At 25.0% G+C, this 22,446-nt stretch overlaps 6 protein-coding genes across 6 annotated transcripts; 2 read left to right on the forward strand and 4 right to left on the reverse strand.

Annotated features, from left to right (window-relative positions):
* Positions 1–1,757: 1,757 nt before the first annotated feature.
* MKS88_005286 (GINS complex subunit Psf3) lies at positions 1,758–2,996 on the forward strand (the record flags this gene model as incomplete). The annotated part of the gene is made up of 5 exons (XM_067218534.1): positions 1,758–1,850; positions 1,974–2,069; positions 2,201–2,427; positions 2,625–2,767; positions 2,905–2,996. 5 exons carry the CDS (start codon positions 1,758–1,760, stop codon positions 2,994–2,996), a joined length of 651 nt encoding a protein of 216 aa, XP_067070501.1.
* Positions 2,997–3,524: 528 nt separating this feature from the next.
* On the reverse strand, positions 3,525–6,878 carry MKS88_005287 (condensin complex subunit 2; the record flags this gene model as incomplete). Its single annotated transcript, XM_067218536.1, has 4 exons — positions 3,525–3,631; positions 3,863–3,950; positions 4,140–4,193; positions 4,332–6,878. 4 exons carry the CDS (start codon positions 6,876–6,878, stop codon positions 3,525–3,527), a joined length of 2,796 nt encoding a protein of 931 aa, XP_067070502.1.
* A 2,169-nt stretch (positions 6,879–9,047) lies between these two features.
* MKS88_005288 (DNA ligase I) lies at positions 9,048–12,059 on the reverse strand (the record flags this gene model as incomplete). The annotated part of the gene is made up of 2 exons (XM_067218537.1): positions 9,048–11,568; positions 11,869–12,059. 2 exons carry the CDS (start codon positions 12,057–12,059, stop codon positions 9,048–9,050), a joined length of 2,712 nt encoding a protein of 903 aa, XP_067070503.1.
* Positions 12,060–13,619: 1,560 nt separating this feature from the next.
* On the reverse strand, positions 13,620–15,390 carry MKS88_005289 (CorA-like Mg2 transporter protein; the record flags this gene model as incomplete). Its single annotated transcript, XM_067218538.1, has 2 exons — positions 13,620–13,756; positions 14,109–15,390. 2 exons carry the CDS (start codon positions 15,388–15,390, stop codon positions 13,620–13,622), a joined length of 1,419 nt encoding a protein of 472 aa, XP_067070504.1.
* A 2,290-nt stretch (positions 15,391–17,680) lies between these two features.
* On the forward strand, positions 17,681–18,250 carry MKS88_005290 (uncharacterized protein; the record flags this gene model as incomplete). Its single annotated transcript, XM_067218539.1, has 1 exon — positions 17,681–18,250. The coding sequence occupies one exon, from the start codon at positions 17,681–17,683 to the stop codon at positions 18,248–18,250; it is 570 nt and encodes a 189-aa protein (XP_067070505.1).
* Positions 18,251–19,037: 787 nt separating this feature from the next.
* On the reverse strand, positions 19,038–20,939 carry MKS88_005291 (PUB domain-containing protein; the record flags this gene model as incomplete). Its single annotated transcript, XM_067218540.1, has 2 exons — positions 19,038–19,244; positions 19,395–20,939. 2 exons carry the CDS (start codon positions 20,937–20,939, stop codon positions 19,038–19,040), a joined length of 1,752 nt encoding a protein of 583 aa, XP_067070506.1.
* Positions 20,940–22,446: the final 1,507 nt, after the last annotated feature.

Raw genomic sequence — 22,446 nt, forward strand, 5'->3', positions numbered from 1 at the left:
CACGTATATCTATATATGTACACGTATATCTATATAGTAATGAGTATGATAAATATATATATGTACTCATATATATATTAATGTTATTTATATCTATATCTTCATCCTATTTATGTTTAGAAAAATATATGAAAAACAAGCACCTTTTCATGTAAGGTACAATTGAAAATTAGTAAGTCTACATAAAGATAATTATATTTGAGCAGTATCTTTCAAGTTCAGGTCATTTTTCTTTTTCTTTGAAATTTTGAGAGCTTCTAATATTATTAAGGGAAAAAAGTTAAACTGAGAAAGTTCAATTAATAAAGGGTAATGTTTAAAAGCATAAAACTAAAAAAGGTGAAAGGGGAGTAAAATTAATTGGGATAGAGTTAACAAAAGAAAAAATTAAGAAAAGGTAAAATTAGGAAAGCGTGAAATTAAAATGGAGTGACATCAAAAGGGTAATATTAACGGTTGGTGAAATTAAAAAAGGAAAATAAAAGTAAACGTTTCAAATTATAAAATAATGACAATATTATAATATGAAAAAACACGAAAATAAAAAGTTACATAAAAAGCTACTGTTATATCTACATTAATTATAATTTAGGCCTGTACGCTTTTCAGTATTTTTTATTTTTTAGTACACCGGTATACTTAAAACCTATCTAGTAATTTAAACCCTATACAAACATTGCTCGGGCGTATGTAAATTTTTTTTTGTTATTGTTTAACTGGTTCATCTACGCATCATATCTCCACAGTAATTATATGGTAAAATAACAAAAATAATTTTATTTCGATATCTCAAATGTTTTCTCTCAAAAAAAAAAAAAAAATTATTACGGTTATTTTATTTTTAAATTTAAAACAAAGGGCTTATTTTTCCTTGCTACACATTCAATTCTTAATTATATTTATGAAGAATATAAAATAAAAAAAAAAAAAAGTAAAAGATTTAATTATAGGCAGATTTCTTTCAAAAATAAAAAGAAATAATTCATCGAACTTTTTATTAATTTTTTGGTCTTTTTGCAAGCTTAATATGACATAATATTTTTTAATAAAATGAAAATTTCGGTGTTAAATATATCAAGAAATATCTTCGTTCAAAGTATTGTAACAATAAAAATGAAACAGTCTTTTTTTAAAAAAATGATAAAAAAAACTTGAACACTTCTAAATATTAGCAACGCAAGTTGAACGTATAACTAATTACTGTAAAAAGAAAAAAATCATGTATATGCACTTACACACATACTTCACATATATAAATATATCCATAACATAATAACATCCACGTGTGCTACAATAAAGAATACATTATACTTAAATTTCTGGGAACATTTTACAAAACACCATAGAAAGAGCATTTCCATTAATAACTTTATAATTAAATGTTATTTTATATTTCTGAATAGATACTCATACCAAATACTTCAAGCAAAAACTTTTAATTTGTTAAAATAATATTTTGTCTAACTTTTCTCCAAAGGTTTATGTCAAAGAAAAAAAAAAAAAAAGTCTATAATAAAAATATAAGAAAAATAATTCAAAAAAAAAAATAATTTAACAAGAAAAAATTAATGTTTATATAATTTACATTAGGAGGGTATTTATAAGCTTTTTTTATTATAAAGCAAAAAAGCAAGCATATACATATATTCTTCTAGCTTGAATACTGTTCTCTGCTTCTTAAAAAAAATAGAAATAAAAAATTATATTTTTTATACCTTATATGCTTTTCTAAAATATCTCTTTTTTTTTTTTATAAAATGGAAAATGAAATTGTTTTAAGCGAAAAATTAGAAGAACTTAAAAATTTAATATATGTGGATGATACACCTTTCAAACATTTAGATTTCGTGGTAAGAAAAAGAATTCCTTAAGAAGCGGTATGTCACTATGCATAGATCGTACACACGTGCGTGCTCATACACTTATATAAAAATATATATAAACAATTCAATATTTTAAATAAAACACTTTAGAAAGTTCCTTGTATTCCATGTTGTGTCTTACCCGGTTTGTCATTCTTAAGCAATCGAGCTCTGGAGGAATGCAAAAACGGATATAGAAAAGATGAAGTAAAATTTCTTTTTTTTTTAACTAGTAGAAAAAGTTATTTTATATCTAAATATAAATATATGCATAAATTGATACATATATATAACTATTCATAAATCTATATATACGCCGTGTTTTACTTTTCTTGTAGATAAATGAAAGCGATGAGATACTCATTGAATATTTTTACGCAAAGCGATTACAAAAAAACAGTTTAGTAAAAATAAAATTTCCTGAGTGTTACGAAATGGCTGGAGCTCTTTTGTCTGACGCCACAGCAGCATGCGTTGGAAGCTTAACTCATCTTTACTTCGAATTAGGGAACGAACTATGTGAAATGTTAAATATAAAAGAAGAATTATCATTCACAATAATTTTGTTAAAATATCTACATAGATTAAAAATGTTTACATATTTTGAAGTATTATGTTATATAATACATATTTTAACTAATGATAAAAAATATTCAAAAAAAGTTCATATGTTAAAATATGAGAACTATCTTTTGAGATCTTTTTTTTTTCTTTCTCGTACTATTTTTTTTATCTAACTTTCACTTCTGTACACCGTTTCAGATTACCAGAAAACGAATGGCCCGTTGAAAAGTTAGAAGAGTTATTAATGATAGCAGAATTAAGAAGAAGAATCTATTTAATCAAACATAATGATCAAGTAGATCAAACCTATTTGGAAGGAATGACTTTCATGGAAAGGAAAAGTAAAAAAAAGAAGATTTAGTACTCTTTAAAACGCTATCTTGTTTTGTTTATTTTTTTATCTTTCTTTATTTTCCTTTCATTTTGTTATACTGTGTTAGACTCGAATTAATTTTTCTCCATTTCCCTTTCATTTTAGTGTTTAATTCATTTTCCATGGGAACGGATTTGGACAAACAAAAAGCTACATCAAATAGGCAAATTTTTAGTTTTTTCGAGTTTGATTTATAATTAATTTTTTGATAAAAATATTTTTAAAATGAACTCCTTTATTCGTTCGTTTGTTCATTCATTTATCTATTCGTTTAATTATTATGTGGATATGTTTATGTGTATATTAGTATATGTCTATAAGTGCATATGTTTATATGAGTACTTGTATACACATATGTACATATATATATATATATATAATTTTTTTTTTTTTCTTGAATATTTTTCATTGCTCTTCTTATCAGAATTACAACTTTATTTTTAATTGTTATTAAACTTATGAAACCTTTTGAAGTATTTTAAAACTAAATAAATATCTTTAATTTTAATCAAAAAAAATGTAATATATTCATTTCTAAAAAAGCCCTTTTTTAATTTAGTTATTTCTCTAAGTTTGCGAAATTATTTGAGAGCTTAAAAATGTATATGCACATATACACATGCACACGCACTCAACAAATGTATAGACTTCTAACATTAATAATAGTTTTAAACATTTTAATGTTAAAAAAAAAAAACATGGCAATTTAAAATAATATACTCCTTTCAATTATTCAGCATTAAAGTACTATCCGTGTTAATGTGGTATTCTATAGGCAAACCATATCGAACATAAAAATCCTCGTCATTTGGCATTTTTTCTAGAAGTAATTCTAAAAAGTTCAAAAATAAAATAAAATATACCACTATAGAATAGAATTATATAATAGCTACATATATAAGCAGACATATATCGAACAGAAAACAATGCTGCTGATGCAATTGAACAACGTCAAGTTATGACTGGGTACGCCAAAGTTTAACCAAAGGCGTTCTCATCATAATATTAATTAAAAAAAAGAAAAAGTTCTTTTTATATATTTTTATAGATTAAATAGTATTACCCTGATCATTACATGTATACAACAGACATACAAAAAGCATGTGAATGGAAGTTCCATTCACCTCTGATTCGTTTAATTTTGACTTTGTCTGAATAAAAAAAGTATATTATATTCACACATATGCAAGAATATACAAATATATATATTTATATATATACATATATATTCGTATGTAAATCCATCTAGAAATAAGTGTACACAAAATTATATAACACGGATACATGTAATTAAATGTAACTTATTAAAAAATGCGCATACAACATGTTCATAAAATTACCTCGTTGATAATGTCTTTAAATGTTGTAGTCTTTTCCTCACTGTACGGTACAATCTGGTAAATAAAAATGGAAAAAAAAAAAAAAAAAAAGTGCAATTTCTTCTTATCTATGTGCAAATAAATTTATATATATGTCATATGTTATATACATGTTTGTGTTCATATGCATGCCCATTTCTTTACATTTTGTACCTTATCGTTTTCTCCTACATCCGTTGTTTGCTCCGAATTGCAAGTCCTATCATTTTCATTTTCCTTATCCTTTTCTTTTGGCTTGACAATATGGCAAAGAATTTTCTTTATTTTAGAAACGTCAACAAATTTTGAAATATTTTCGATGTTTACATTTCCTAAGCTAGTAGCATGAGAAATATTTCTGTGAAGTTGAAGAATAGACGTGTTATCATTCTTACTATCTTGTTTCGAAACGTTTTCATTTTCATTTTGCCATATGTCTTCAAAGTCCATATTATAAAATTTGTCTATAGCATAACTTAAACCCTGTTGTAATTGACAATCCTGTATATCTTCCATATTTTCTGGACATATATTACTATCTACATTTTTACATTCTGTGTAATTTATTTGATCATCTACATCGTTATTTATAAAATTGTCATTAATTTCATTTAAGACAACATTTAATTTCATATCAGTATTATAATCATTGCATGTCGTAATTGTTGATTTCGAAAATTTCATTATCTTATCTGTTACTGTATTTACACAATTTATACAATTATCTTTGGTTTCGAAAATATATGATGTCTGATCAATAGAAAAAAGGGCATTTGAGATATACTTTTTTTTTTCCTTTTTCCATAAATCATATGTAGATAATTCTATGTCATTTATTTCGACATACAGATTTTCAAAATCAATGCATGATATATCAAAAGATGTTTTCACTTTCTTATTAATAATATTATGGAGTACTGTTTGTTTATTTTTATAAGAACCTTTTGCAAAATCCATTAAATTTCTAAAATTCCCATTAGTCATTAATTTACTAGGAATATAATAGTGATAATTAAATTTACTATTTACATCAATTGCATTTAACCTATTTTCAAATGTCATAACATTACGATTCCATAATGTATCTTCATCTGGAATAACAGATATCATATCTTTTTTAGTTGTTAATACTCCTTGTGAATTCTTAAATAATGATATATTTTGTGTGTTAAAATTTATATTCCCCCCTAACGAATTCGTAAGACTAAAATCTTTATTTTCGCTCTTCATAAGTTCAGGTAAGGATACATCTCCCATTATATTATTACCACCTTGCTGAAACGATAAAACACTTTGAGAAAAATTAAAATGATTTCCCATTGAATCGTTTAAATTCATATTATCAAAAGCTAAAGATTCCTGCATCACATTCTCTATGTTCAAATCTTCGATTTTGTAATCATTAAAAACTGAATTATTATTGTTATTATTATTAAAGCTGCTGTTCAGAAGTCCACTCTCTCCTAAATTTCCATTATTATTATAATCACTGCCATCATAAAGATTATCCACAGTCATATGTTCATCCAAACTTAAACCCATTTTTAAATTTTCAACTCTAAAATCATCAGTCTTTTCAATACTCGTACTTTCCTCATTTACGTTATAATAATCTCCATCATCCCATTCTTCTAATTCCTTCGAATTTGATCTTTTTGGTTTATGTTTTTTTATTTCTTCCTTAAAATATTCTAACTCGGGGCATATATTTAAACAGTTAAAGTCTTCACTTCCTGGACCAAAAAGAATATCCCTCAATATGTTTGAATTCAAATATAAGTCTTTCTTGTAATTCTTTATCATTAGATTATTCTCATCATTGTTGTTATTATCCCATACAGCTCTCTTTTGCTTAATGAGAGATAAGTTACTTTCTGTATTGTTGGATACTTCATCTTCGTTCGTATGTTCTTCTTTTGCATTTTTCTCTTCTATTCTTTTTCGTTTTTTATATTCAAATGTATCTATATCACCATCAAATTGTATTGACAAATCATTATTTAGTGTTAAATTAGGAAGTAAGTAACCATGACCTGAAGAATGATCATATGTACTATTTAATTTTAAAAAAAACGTGTCAACGGATATATTTGAGACAGCTAATGAGTCTATAGTTATATCAGATGGTTTAGCTAACGTTGAAGACTCTTGAAAAAATTCTAATTTCCTTTTTTTCATTTTTTTGTGTGAAAGCTCATTTATAGTTTTTTTATCATCTATTAATTCTTCATTTACATCATTCTGTTTTGCAATACTCATATTCGTTAAAAAATTGTATGTTTGATCATATATTGCTTCTACCCTATAACCATAAACTTTTGTTGCTCCTTCAATGGCTTTCGATGCTCTTGTAAAAGACAAATTAAAATCACCGTTTTCCAATAGTTCATCATTTAAATCTTCATGTATTTCTTCATCATTTAAATTTACTAAATCTTCTAAATGGTCTATAATTCTTATGTCAAATGCATTTCTTGTGCATATTTTATTATGTGATAATGCTACCATACAATTTTTAAAAACATCATTTATTTCTTTCACTTTTGTTTTGTCACACTTATTTGAATTTTCGTTGCTACCAATTTCAGTATTCTTGTTCTTTAAAAAGGTTAGCCTTCTTAAATTTTTGTTAAATTCTATTGGCTTTTTAAAAATGTTATCGTTTTCTTTTAGGCAGCTTAAATTGGCACCTGCTTTTGTGTTTACTCCTAGCTTTTTCATTTTTGCTTTTGTGCCTTAATATATATATTTCTACATGTACCTTGGTGTATCTTTGCATGTCTCCTTATGTCTATGTATATTTAAATGGGTAAACACCAATAATTCCTTTACATTGACAACATAATATGTTATGTTACGCATAATAAAGTATAGAGTTTTCTATATTTCTTTTGAATACTCATTTACAAACATATGTAGATGCGTGTATATATTTTGAAAATCACGTTTGCTTATATGTTAAAATGGTTTACAGTACGAAATGACCTATTCAAAATTGTTATGTTAAATAAAAAATAATTCAAAATGTTGTGCTGACTACTTGCAATACTGTGCTTCTTTGTATAATATTAAATGCAACATGAGACACCTTGCCTATTCTTAAAATATCAGAGAAGGCACATAAATTTAATGTTCGGTGTTATAATCGCATATAGTTTTATATTTACTACTTATCTTTTTGTCATTCTTTTTTTTCCTATTTTACTTTCAAAAACGTTTATACTTTTGCCGTAACACGTTACTTCGGTACATATATATATATGTATATATATATGCATATGGATATGTAACGCTCATATGAAGATTTTTATAAATAGTTTTAACTCACCCTACGTAATTTTGTTTACGTATAATCAATTACACTTAAGCTGCATTTTTATATATTCACTTACACTTTCCTTTTAGACGAAAATTCTAAAAGTAGCGATGGGCATTTAAAACAATTCCTGCTTAAAATATTTTTTCACTATATTTAAAAACTACAAAAAATGCACGTATCTTTTATAATTAATATGGCAGAATTTGCATATAAATTTGAATGTGATTCAATTTATTAACAGGAAAAAAAATTATATATTTATATGTACGTATATACATATACACTTAATCCCCGCTTCATCAGAAGTATTTTTACGCAAATAATTTTTTTTTTTTTTTGCAATTTATTACACAATATTAACATAGTTTAAAATAAAATGAAGTAAAACAAACAAAATAAAAAAAAAATAAAGTTAAAGTGTGCCATTTTTTTTTTTTGCGTAAAACTTTTTTATATTAACTGAACTGCAGAAAATGCAATTCCCGCCGAAATTTACCCTATATCGGTTAAAACATGTATGAATTTGTATATACTTTTAGATGTATTTTTTTTTTTTTTTTTTCTTTAATGTTACAGAATTATACACTCATTCATTTTATATTAAACAAGAATAGTGAACATTAAAAATATTGTAAATAATTATTTTTACAATTTCTTTTATTTTATTTCGTGTTCATTCTATGTACTGATATATGCACATACTTCAGTCCTCTGCTGAAGGAATGTATCAAAGGAACAATTATATTTTGAAATAGTAATTTTTTTTAATGATCCAAAATGTACACAATATTCTGGAATACAAAATCGTAAAGTTATTTTTAAATATTTGTGATTCATTAAAAAAAAATTTTTTTTCATTTGAAGATGATAATACTAAATTATAAGTGGAAATAACAAAAATATAAAAAAATATTGTATTTTGTTTTATTTCTCTTATGTAAAATTTATGTGAAGATGTATTTGTGCGATGATTGTTTTAATGAAAAAAGAAAATAAGGAGTAGAAGGAAAGGTTTCCAGTAATATAGATATACGAATATTTGTTTATTATATATACATATGTATGTATATATATGTATGTACATATGCACATATATAAGTATGTACATAATTTCAATGAAAAAACTTGAAAATTAGAAAAAAGCCATATAATACAAATAGGTTTGCGTATAATGCTTAATAAAAAAAAAAAGACAAGTGATAAATAAAAATGTTGAGTAAACATCTTGAAAAGTAAAAATATTAATTTTTTGGTCAAAAAAACTGCATTTAAAAAAAAAAAAAAAAAACTCATATTATCCATATATTTAATGTCATTAGAGTAGATGATATAAAAATTGTGTGTCATATACTTTAATCATTAGGACTTTAATTTTTTCGATGAGTTAATGCTAATTCTTTTTTAACGATTTCTTACATTTGTAAATAAATCTCTAATTTTGTTCGTATATATATGAATACATATACTTGTATGTGTTAATTCCTTCCATATACAATTGCACCCGTGATAATCTAATCGTATAGGTATTTCCCCATACACACATATGTATCCAATTTTCCATTGTTGCAAGATTATTCACTTTCACTATCCTCATTGAAATCATTATTTTTATTCTTATTAGACGTAAACTGAGCTTCGTAAAAGTCAATAATTTGCTGCGTAGTTGTAGCTTGCTCAGCATTTTTATCTTCTCTCAATCTAAGAAATCTAGGGAATCTTAAACCTATTCCCTTATCATCTGAATAAACCCCAATAGCTGCAGTGTGGACAGGAGATAAGGACAAGTCGGCTGCTTTTACCTCCCATACGTAATGAGCATCAAACCAAACATCTGGGTTTAACTTATCTGAAACCTCATAATACGATTTTTTATTAGGTATTATTTTATCATTCAATAAATCATATAACGTATTTAGAATTTCATCACTAAAACCTGTACCTGCTTTACATACTGTTTGAAAATTCTCTGTTTCTGAATTATAACTAGCTAAAACAAATGCACCATAAACTCCACTCCTTTTTCCTTTTCCATAGTAACCAGCTATTGGAACTAAATCAACTGAATCAGATAACCCTTCAATATAATCTTTTTTTACCTTTAACCAATTTAGTGATCTTCTAGAAGGCTCATAGGAAGCATTATCAAGTAGAGTTTTAACCATTAAACCTTCACAACTATTTTCAATTGCATCTTGTAAAAATATATCAATATCTTCAATATTATTCATTTCAGAGTGTGTTGCATAGGATAAAATTCCTTCCTTACATTTTAGTAAAGAGTACAAAAGTTTTCTTCTAATTTCTAATGGTTCCTTTATTACTGATACACCATTGCAACAAATTAAATCAAAGGGGAATAGACATACTTTTACTTTTATATTTTCAATATCTACATCTTTTCTTTTTCTTGTTGTTAGAACTTGAAAAGGTAATATCTTTTTATTTTCTATATCGTACGCTACAACTTCACTATCAATAATACATTCAGTAGCGCCACTTGAAATTTGATCTCTAACTATTTGTATAACATCAGGATACTTTTCAGTCATAGTTTCTAAATTTCTACTAAATATTTTTATATTATCTTTATCTATATAATGAATTTGTGCTCTTTCCCCATCATATTTATATTCGCATGTGAATGTCACATTGTTAAATCTATCTAAAACTTCTTGTATTCCCTTTGTTGGTTTTGCTAACATGGGTTGCACAGGAACTCCTGTTTTGACGGTGCATTTTTTACTTAACATATTCATATCATCGCCATTTAATAAATTCTGAATGATAATTTCAATGTTCGGTAATTCACATAAAGCACTTTTAACAGATTTTTCCATACATTCAAAAATATCCGAATCGCTATTTACTTCGCAGTACGCTTTTTTTAATTCCTTAAATATTGGTAGAAGACGAGTATCTCCCACTTTTTCTATGTTAAAAAATAAATTTGGTTTATTCATTTTCTCATTTCTTAACTTAATTGTTTTAACTAAAGAATAGAAATCAAATTCTTTACCCAAATTTTCTGTTTCCTTCTTTATATTATCAGAAACCTCCTTCTTCTCTATTTTAACATCTTTCCCTTCTCCCTTGATACTATTTTTTTCACTCTCAACTGTATTATCACTATCATCACCTTCTTCTTCCTTATCCTTTACCTTAGCATTTAACAACTTATCATTCATCAGCTTGCCCTCTCTTATAATTTCATCTGGAATACTGGGACGCGTTAATATAAAAGCATACGACAGTGCTTGCAACACAGTTGCACTATTTACACCTATTCTTAATCGTTGTTGTAAAAATCGTACAATATATTTCGCTTCAGTGGTTTTTGCGCTAACTAATAACTTTTTAATTACTTCTCTTTTTTTCTGCTGAGAATTTGAACCACTAAGATTTGGTATGCTTTTTAATTCATTAAATACAAATTGAATAGTTAAACGAGGTAAAGGAAAAATGGTTCTCATTTTACATGAACAACTTTCCGCTATAATTCCTAAATCTTCTATTTGTTGTAAATCTTTTTTTATACTTGCCTCTGTCCGACTATATGCTTCTGACATGGTTTTTAAAATCAATGCTTCTCCTACACCTGCTTCTACATTTAAATAATCTGGTGCTACTTTATTTAATGTTATATAAACAGCAGGAATTAAATCATTCGGGCTATAATAAATTAATACTCTAAACACATTTGACAAAATAATTGCTACATTTTTTTTACTACCCGTCCCACTACCTTTTAGTTCTTCTATTTGATTAAATGTATTTGTAAGGAACGTAAATAATAAAGAATCTTTAAACTTGTGTTTTTCTTTATCCTTTTCTGATAAATATAAATTACTTACATCAAAATGAACAGGATTAAACTTGGGGGAGCTCAGATCGTTTATTTTTTCATCTTCATTAACGGCACAGTTAAATAAAGAGCCTTTTTTTATTTCATTCTCACTTTTTCCCTTTAACTTTTTCGTTTTTGCATGCCCCTCACCGACAATTTTTCTTTTTGTTGATTCTTTTTCTTCATCCTTTACGTTTGTGTTTTCCTTTTCATGATCATTTGGTTTCTTAGGATTGTATAGACATTTTCTGTAATAAAATTAAGAACATTCAAAATTTTTTATACATGTTTTCATGCTTATATATGTATACATATATATATACATATACATGCATGTACACATTTCTAATAGATTATATTTCTATTATAGATGTAAAGCAAAAATAGACATCTTAGGCATTCTCATAAATGCAAGAAAACTTTAATACGTCTACACGTTCTCATACAACGATCAACATTTACGTTATCTACATATTATATCATTTAATGTATGTGAACGAATGAAATGTAAAATTTCTTTTTTCTTTTATAACTTAAAATATGCATACAAAAATTCATTATATCTATTTGATGTGTTCTTTCTAAAATTCTTAAAAACTTTTACATTAAAATTTATTTTATGATTATACAGCTTTTTCCTTTTTATAAATGGTACTATATAATTATAATCACTTTTCACATATTTTTTAAAATTACAAAAAACCATTTTTGTTAAAAACAGTAGCATCAATAATTTCATGTTATCGCAATTTACCCTAGATACATGCATATACATTTTTTTACGGTGAAGTGCTGATGTGTACTATTAGTTGGAGCATGATAAGTTAATACATCCACAAATAATAATATAAAAATATTACAAGTTAACGAAAACAAGTATATAAGCACATATACATATGTATTTATAAAATGCTCATGCGAGCTCCTTAAGTTTTGAGTTATATAATCATGAGAAATAAGAATTTACATTTCATGAGTACATATATAAATATTTATATAGATAGATAATACTTTTTTCACTTCTTTCTAAGCATTTTTACATTTTCAAATATTTTATGTCAACACATTTCTTACAATATGCTATGACATTTCTCATAATGCTTAAAAACATTTCATATATAATAATGAAATTTTGTATTTATTAAAAACTCACTCCAAAGTTACTTGCTTAAGTGGCTTTTCCATAATTCACAGAACTTGAAAAAAAAATAGCCAAATTAATTTCAACTATGGCCCGTAAAAAACAATGAAAAAATAATTTTAAAAGGTTTGTATAACATATATATATATATATATATATATATATATATATATATAATATGATATACAATTACGTACATATGCATATAAGAACATATATACATGTAATACATGCTTCAGATTACTTTAACATGTACTAGTTGGAAATTTGTTTTTTTAAAAGAGTTAACGAAGATTCTACATCTTCTAATATAATGTAATTAAAAGACCAATAGTTAAAAAAAAAAAAAAAAAAATTTACATATTAAAAAAATATAATTATGTGCAAACATTAAAGAATGGGATAGTTCGAATTATATGTGTATACTTATATATATAATATATATATACATATATAAAAAATACACAAAAATTATACTATGAAATAAGAATAATACAGTACTTAAAAAAATTTTGCTCGTAAATAATTTAAAATTTTTGAAGTTACACAAAAACTAAAAAAAAAGATTTAAAAGTGCTTTATATTTAAAAGCTTTATTTTAAGGTGCTAAAAAAAAAAAAGAAAACATATATAAAGCAATAAAACATCGAGCACTTTATGTATCATTAAATACAAAATTATTAAAATAAAAATACAATTTAACTGAAAAAAAAAAAAAAAGAAGAATGATATAAATAAAAATTACTGCAAAAATTAACATGATGGTAAAATTCTTCATATTTCTTATTGTAGTACTATTAAAATTGTATGTAATTTTAAATATAATTTTTATTTTAGCTATTTCATAAGTTCACGTACCATATATTAAAATTTAACAAAGATAATTTATACTTAAACCGAAAGAAAATGCTTCAAATGAATGTGAACAAAGTATTCATTTATGCGCATATACATATGCATATATGTGCATACATAAATACGGATGTTCATATGTATATATATATATATATATATATATACACCAACGTACGAATTCACACGTACTTACACATATAGACACACAAATAGACATATAAATGCATATGCACGTATTATTAAGTCAATAATTTCAACTGTAATTTAATGTTTTAGAGAAATTTTCTTCGAAGTAAAGCTCGATTAGATTCGAATACATTTAAAAAAATAAACAGACATTATTACAGTTAATAAACATAAAAAGGTAACTAAACCAGTAACATAAAGAAAAGCAAAATCGTGTTCTTCTAGCTTTATTTTTAAGTTCATACCAAAAACCCCTGTAAAAAGAAAAAATAAATAGGAAAATTATATCATTATTTTTTATCATTTATACTTGTATACATATATATATTATCTGCTACTTAAATATTTGACAAATAACTAAGAATTAATTACACTTACGAGTTTGTCATACGTTTGCTCATTTACTTCTGTGTTATATTTACAGTAACTTCATTTATATATATATATGTATGTATATTTATATAACTTTATATGTATATTATCCACACACATGCATTCTACGAGCTTGTAATATATATGCACACGTCACTTGGCCTATTTGTCAGGAGCATTTCATCTTATTTTATAAAAAAAGGGGGGTATAGCTATTGTAATGCAGATATGTACCTGTTATTAGTGTTCCTATGCCAAACCCCGAATTAATTAAACTTATAACTATATCCATTCTTATTAAATTATTCCTGGAAAGTGATAAATCAGAAACAATTTTATTTTCTAAATTAAGCATTAAATCATATAAATTTTTTAATTGGTCATGTATTTGATGAAGTTCCTGATCGAAATATTCCAGTAGCATTTGTAAATCTTGACTAGTTGATTCCTTATTTTCCTCATTATTATTAGGATTAAAATAACTCTTAGTTAATTCCATTTTTTTTAAATCACCGTTATTTTCAGATATTTCATGAAAAGCTTTAATAAAGGAATTTACTTTATTCATTAAGATATTAGTTGGTTCCTTTAAATTGTGTAAATTTGTTAAAATGTCTTGGTAATTGGTAACCTTTAAGGTAAATTTAATATCTGCAAAATCTTTACTTAGTAATTTCATTTCCGCTTGTAAATGTTCAATAGCACTCGAAAAAACACATTCTAGGGCACAAAATTCAAAAGGTCTTTTTTCTATAACCTTTACATCAACTTTATATAAACTTGTATACTTTTTAGAAACATTACATAATTTCTTAATTAAATCATCTCGTATCAAATCTTCCTTAATAACTAGAAATACACTAGAATGTAAAATGATACAAGTTAAAGGGGGTAAAGATACTAATATGGCGTTTAATCGAGCTTCTATACTTGCAATATTATTGTTTTCAGCTAATAATTGCTTACAATCACGATAATTTATTAAACCGCTCTTATATTTTACATAATTTACATGACAACATTGTTTTACTCTTTTCAAAAATTCTGTACATAAATATTCCCTTATAAAACATTTCCCACCAAATATTTCAATTATAACATGTCTCTTTAATTTACTTAATTGAATTAAGTAATCATTTTCGTGTAATATCCCTTCTAATTTTAAGTTCGACTCCCTCTTACTATTATCTAGATTAAGATTATTATTATTATTACACAAGGAATTTCTTATTCTAGCTTTTAGTTCACTATTATCATCGTTTATCGTAAGTCTATCTTTATAAAGAAACGTCCCATTAATTACCGAATTATCTTTTGGGGGGAATATTTCTATATCATCCTTTGATTTTCCATATCGACTCACTATTTTACTTTTTAAATTATATTCGTATGTATTGTTATCAAAGCTCGTAAGATTTACAAAATCATCTTCATCATTGAAATCTAATTCATCGCAGTCGTAATTTCGCTTCAAACAAACTCCATTATCTTTTAGCACAAATGATTCATATGACATTTTAAAAGAAAAAGGGGAAAAAAAGAAAAAGAAAAAAAGAAAGAAAAAAAGAAAAAAAAAAGAAAGAAAAAAAGAAAGAAAAAAAGAAAAAAAAAAGAAAGAAGAAAGATTATTAGAAAAATCAACTAAAAAATTAAGATAAAGATTAAGAGAAAGCTTAGCAGAAATATGAACTAAAAAATTAAGATAAAGATTAAGAGAACGCTTAGCAGAAAAATTAACAGAAAAATTAATAGAAAAAGTAAGGGGTTATAATGATGGTGTAGTAGCTGGGGGAAAAAAAGAAAAGAAAAAAGGGAACAAACACGAAAAATATTTTAATACATTCATTAAGGAATTAATTTAGCCAAAATGTTTAACAAACACTACGCAAAAATTGTGTAGCCACACATATGTGCATACATGTAAAGTTAAAAGGGTTACTAAACTTTATTTTTATATTTTAACACATATCAAATAATGAAGATCATAACTGTCTCACTCAAATGTGCATATACACAATTTTTGTAAGCAAAAAGATTCATTAAAATGGCTAAAATACATAAATTCAATAATTAAATTAAAACAAAATAGTGCTCTATTTAGAAACAATCTGAATAATGATGTATGTATATGCATATATATATAAATAGATATAGATACATAGATATATGTGTGTATGTAAATAAATAAATACATATATATATACATTTGCACGAGATTATGGCATCATTTTGTTGCGTTTTATCCCTTTTTTATAACATATATTGCAAAATAACTTTTCACATGTTCTTAATATGCATGTGAACACACATAAATATAAGCTAATATGGGAATTACATAAATGTGCAAAATACAATAATAATTAAAATATCCAAATGTACACCTTTACGCAATGCATTAATATATGGGATACATAAAATTAAATAATGCAGAAACATGCACGGTAAACTTTAATGCATAGATAATGAAAACGCACAAATATATATAAATCTAAAAGGTGTAAAAATACACAAATTTAAAAATGTACATGATATATAAGCGTGCACATACATGTATATACATGATATATAAGTATTCATATATATGTAATACAGCTGTTAAATACAAAAGTTAAACGGATACGCATAACTACCTTTACGATATATGCAAGTTATTATTTTATAATATTCATATTTTATTTTTTTAATAATTTTAACGTTCTCTTTTTTTGAGTTCATTTTATTTTGTCAAAAAAATCTGCATATTTGTAACTGCATATATATATGCATATATGTGTGTAATTAACCAATTTTTTTCTCTTTAGCTGTATTGAATTTTCTATTTTCATTATTTATCACTACATGAATAGTAATAATAATGTTAAATAGGGTAAAATAACTACATTTTAAAAAATTATACGAAAATTTGATAGAACAACACTGAATTGTTTTTAATGCAAAGTATTTTTTTTTTTTTTTAAAAGCCACAATTTCCATATGTATAAACGTTTTTGGAACTTTATATAAATACTTTATTTTTACTTTTTTTTTTTTGCGTTTTTTGTTTTCTTTAATTTATTTTACTTTATTCACGTTATATTTTTACTTAATTTTTTATTTCTTATTATTTTTTTGTTTTACTTCCTAATTTCTTTGTTTTCAAATTTTATTTTTTTTCATAATATTGTTTAGCACTCTCAGTAGAACAATTTTTATAAAATTAAATACGTTATTGCGTAACAATTTTAATTAATGAAAAAAAAAAAAAAAATGAAAGAATGAAATTCTCCAAAATAGCAAAGCATAATAGTATATATTGAAAACAAAAATGAAAAAGAATCAGTAGTCATACAAACTATTTATTTATTTTTATATTTATTTATTTGGTTTTTTTGTTTACTTTATTTTATTAAACCGCTTAATTTATGTTCTTTTCTATGATAAATAATTTCATTGCATCATTCCAAAAGAAAGAAAAATTAAAAAAAAAAAAAAAAATTATAAATATGCGATAATGTGCATATTTACATGTGCAAATTTAAAAAAAGAAAAAGGACATTTTTTAAAATTAGATATATTCGTATTCTATGCACGTGATAAAGAATAACTATTGCATCATTTCGCAATTTTTGGCTATTTTTTCACGAATGTTCAATACATTTTAGTTATAAAATGTCTGCAAATTTTTTTGGGTGAACTTTTCACTCTACATATAAGTAAAAGACAGATACACACGTAACAACACATACAAAATGTATTATATGTATTTAACCTTTTATATGTAAACATATATATGTATATTTGAACGTTCATACAAAAGGTTACATAAAATGAGCAAATATAAAGGTTCCATATTTACCATATTAATAAGTAGTTCTTTAGGATGGAACATGAACAGGCTATACAGAAAAAATGAATTGAATATGTACGGAATAAAAAACAATCACGATATAATCGTAGTTAGACAAGTAAATATTGCCGATAAACAATACAACAGTGATAGTAATAATTACAGCGATAATAATTCCGCTGAAAGTAGTAACTCAGACACTTTAAACGAAAAAGAGTTGTTAAAGTTTGTGGAACATTTTAGCAATATTAATAAAAAAAACAAAGGCTTTTGTGAAACTAGCATCTTTAAGAATTCTACATTTTCTAATTCAAATAATGAACATAATAATGATGAAAGTTTTAATACTTACCTAATTATAGATAAATGGAAAACAAAAAAGGAATTTGAAAAGTCCCAAAAGGAATTTCAAACGCTATTTTCAGAAAAAAATAATATATATAGTAAAAAAATGGAAGATATTTATTTCAAATTTGAAATGTACGATAATAATTATGAAACCATTTCGTCAAAAAATATCTTTCAAAAGCTATTTTACATTATTTTTTGAGCTAATAAATTTGTGTATTCGTTTTACCGCAAAATAAATTCGTACCTTCTACATCTATACGTTACATGTATGTACTTATATATATATTATATGTGCGTATGTATAAATTACTAGTTAGCCGTATTTTCTATTTTTCTAATTGCTCAGCTATACAAATTTATTTTTATTTCGTAGTTAACAGCGTTACATGTGTATTGTTAATTCCCCTTCATATTTTACAAAATTTTCTTACTATTCCTCGCTGCTTTCATCTTGTTCACTTTGCTTATTTTGTTCATTCTGCTAATTTTTATCAATTCGTCCGCATTTCTTCATATCATTTCACGCCATTACTTATGTGTACATGCGCAATTATCAACATTTTTTAAAGATTTGAAATTTTTAAAACTACGTAATTAAACACAAAAAATTTACAATGAAAGCTCATCTGAAGAACACAAATGAATCAAAATTAAAACGATGCAATATAAGCTTAATCACCTTAATAGGAAAAAAAAAAAAAATAATATAAAATAAAATAAGAGTTATTCAATAAGTTCTATTATCCATTATAGACACACAAATGTATTTTCTTATGCTTTAAAAAAAAGAACATAAGGGGGAATTAAATGTAAAAAAGTATTAAAATTATCATGTGAAATATTAAATAAAATATAATAAATGAGCAAATAAATCAAAAAATAACTGAAGACAATAAAAAGAACACCTTTAAAAGTGAAGGTAGGCGTGCAAAATGTTACTCTACATTTTTTTTTTTTTTACATGTTCATTGTGTTTTTACCACGTTTTATGATTTAAAAAAATACTTTGCAATGGCTTCTTCAGATAAGAAAGAACTATCACCAGAACAGATGCATTTGTCATCTACTTTAAATCTCAAAAGGGCGTGAGGAATCAGATTGTAATCGGACAGTTTTTTGTGGGGATCAAATTTACATATTCCTGGTGTTTCATATATGTACCATTCTCTTGATGCGACTGAATTGTTTAAAAACTTAAAAAGAAAAGAAATATTAAAGTATGAATCGAAAAATTAGCCAAAATAAAACATATAATGAACAGACATAACAAAAAAGCGACATAAAAATCCACACTTTTACGCTTCTAGAACACTTTTCGAATACTGCCATTTTTTGTGCCATACCTTTTTTATATTTGCATTCACTTCTTTTATTAAGGTTCCGGCGGAAAAGGACATTTCCAGTACATACGAATCCGGGAACAATATTTTTAAAACGGATTTGTAATACATTTTTCTGCTGGATATTTTTTCCAGTTCTAATTTAGTCTTAGACTTAAACGTTTGTTCTTTATATAAATTTTTAATATTTGGTATAAGATGCGTTAGATCTCCTGTACTCTCATCTTCATCGGAATCGTAAGAATTAAAAATTTTGTTTGTAACTATATGTTCACCTTTATTTTCAGCCGCATGTGCACGTGTATTTGTCGTATCATTTCCCCCTTCATTTGCTTCATTATTTCCATTCGAACGTTCGATTGCATTTATGTTTGAACTTTTATTATATAAGTATATTTTGGGGTTTAATTCAACCGACTGATTCATTAATTTTTCTACTTGCTCCTTTTTATTTTTTAGTAGCTTATCTATCTGCTCATCGCTTTTTAGCTCCCCCTTTTTTAAATTATCCACGCAAATTATGTTAGATTTAAAAGGATCGAAGGTTGCTTTGAGGGGACTACTAATTTTTATAGTATCCTTAATTACATTTTGCAAACTTTCATAAACACACAGCAATAGTAATGTATCAACTCTTTCCATTACATAAAAAGTATGCATTTGAACAAAACCAATGGATAATAAAAAAATTTTTGTCTCTTTATATTTTAATATTTTATTTTTCATAATATCATTTGTTGACTTCAAAATTCTTGTGTTTATTATATTTGGATTTATTAAAATATTTTTTACTATTTTACACAAAATTGGAATTATGCTTTTTAAATCGTTAATATCAATTATTTTTAATTTTTCAGTTTCATTAATACTATTAATTGTTCTGACTTTTTCTTCTGAATAACTAATGCAACCAGAATTGTCATTCTCATATGACAAATAAAAAACATCTTCTTTCTGAATATCTTTTACATCATTTTTAATTAAGTATTCTAATTTTTCCATATTACATTTTATGACAGAGTGGTTTAGTGTACTCTTGTTTTCCAATTTAGACATATCGGCACATTTTCTCTCAACCTTTTTATTATGACATAGATTTGAAGTGTGAATGCTTTGCTCAAAATTGCTATTAATTGAAATGCCATGTTTTCTAAAGTTATTGTTGCTCTTTTCGCTATCTTCCCTTTGACCATGCCTATATTTAACGTCGTCCTTTACTTCTTTCTTCATTTTTTTATTTATAATCAATGTATCATTCTTTTTATTTTTATTTCTACTTGGAGAATTTGATTCACTTAATTCATCATTTTCTTTCTTTTTATCTTCTCCCTTTACAAGTCCTAATTCTCTTTTAATTTCATCTACCAGTCGTATAGGTAGTCTTAACCTATTCCATTCATCATCACTTAGATTTTTTAAGCTCTCTAAGGAGTCAATCCAATTCTCTTCTACGATAAGTTTAATGAATGGCTTTAGCTGTTCTGCACTTTTGTTAATTTTTTCCCCAACAAGTAGTATTAATCGCTCAACCTCATTTTCTGGGTACATTTTGTCATTTGGCTATTTTGTTATTTTGTTACTTCTCACCTTTTATATTTGGCGTTTTATATCCTCTCAAACAAGCTTAAAAAAAAAGAAATAAATGTAAAAACATGTAGATATTAACATACATAAGTACGTAAACACACATATATACAAACATGATCACGAACACTAATACACATAGACAGTCTGCCGCATACCTTTGTGACATAAACAGAAGTAGTAATTCCCACCTGATTTCAGAAAATCACTCTCCTCCTCAATTACATAAAGAAGTTTAAGTGATACTAATATATTCACAAGTGTAACTTTGCTTTATATACATAACATGATTAACAAAATTAATTTACATTTTTTCTTGTCTAATTAATTTTTTTTTTTTTTTTTCTCTCAGGAAAAAAAAAATACTATATTACGATGGAATGATATTTATGTGTGGTACTATATAATTTATCTACATCATATGCATTTACTTATGTATTAAGAATTTCCAAATGTATAAAATATGTTTGTATATATAAAAAAAAATTATATATTTTATTTTAAAATTATTGTAATGGTTCCACGTGAATAATATATTATATTACGAAAACACTGATAAAATAACCTTCTGCATTTCAATTTTTTTTAACTATAATTTGTATTTTCGCTTTTATGAAAAAATATTCCGAAACATTTCTCATGCATTGTATTGTCATATTTTACATTTGTTAAAGTATTTCTTTTCCTCAATTTTTGAAAGCAATTTGGCAATGTGCACTGTTAGCATAATTTTATATAACTCGTTCAAACAAATTTAAATTATTCTATATATTATATATATATATATTATGCATGTTTATGAACATATATTTATGTGTATATATGTACATCCCTGCAGCGTGAAATTTCACCTTGGAAAACTTTAATTTCTTCGCAGAAAGGTGTAATGTTTTCAATGATTACATTTACGTTTTTAACAAATAGAATGTGTTTAAAAAGTTTTCAAATAAAGGAGAAGAAAAGAAGAATTATTTGTTTAATAATAAAAAAGTTTCATATTTTTTTATGAAAAATGCAAATTTATCAAATTTTTAAACATGTAACATTCATTTAGAAACTGAAAAAAAAAAAAATTATTGTGTTCTAGAGCATAATTGTTTTTGCTAGAAACACATCAATACATTTTTTTACAAATTACTAATTTTAAAAATATCGCCTTTTTTTAAATTCGTACCTAGGAAATATATATGTATACTATATACTTATGTGCATATTTTTAGTTTATTTTTTTTCTTGATAATATTTTCCAAAAATGGAAAATACAAATGCTTAACGTTGAGCACCATCTTCTTTGAGTTCATTTAGTGTGTTTTGAAAAAAAAATTCTCATTTCTGCTCGGCACATAAAAGTTTTCATAAAATTACTGACAAAAGCATGTTTCAGTCATTTTCTTACATTTGCAAACTTTTACGTACATTTGCGTACTTTTCCATACATTTACATATATTTAACATGTTCGAACGTTTAATA

Source organism: Plasmodium brasilianum, chromosome 14 (assembly GCF_023973825.1).
Source record: "Plasmodium brasilianum strain Bolivian I chromosome 14, whole genome shotgun sequence".
Classification (NCBI taxonomy): Eukaryota; Apicomplexa; class Aconoidasida; order Haemosporida; family Plasmodiidae; genus Plasmodium; species Plasmodium brasilianum.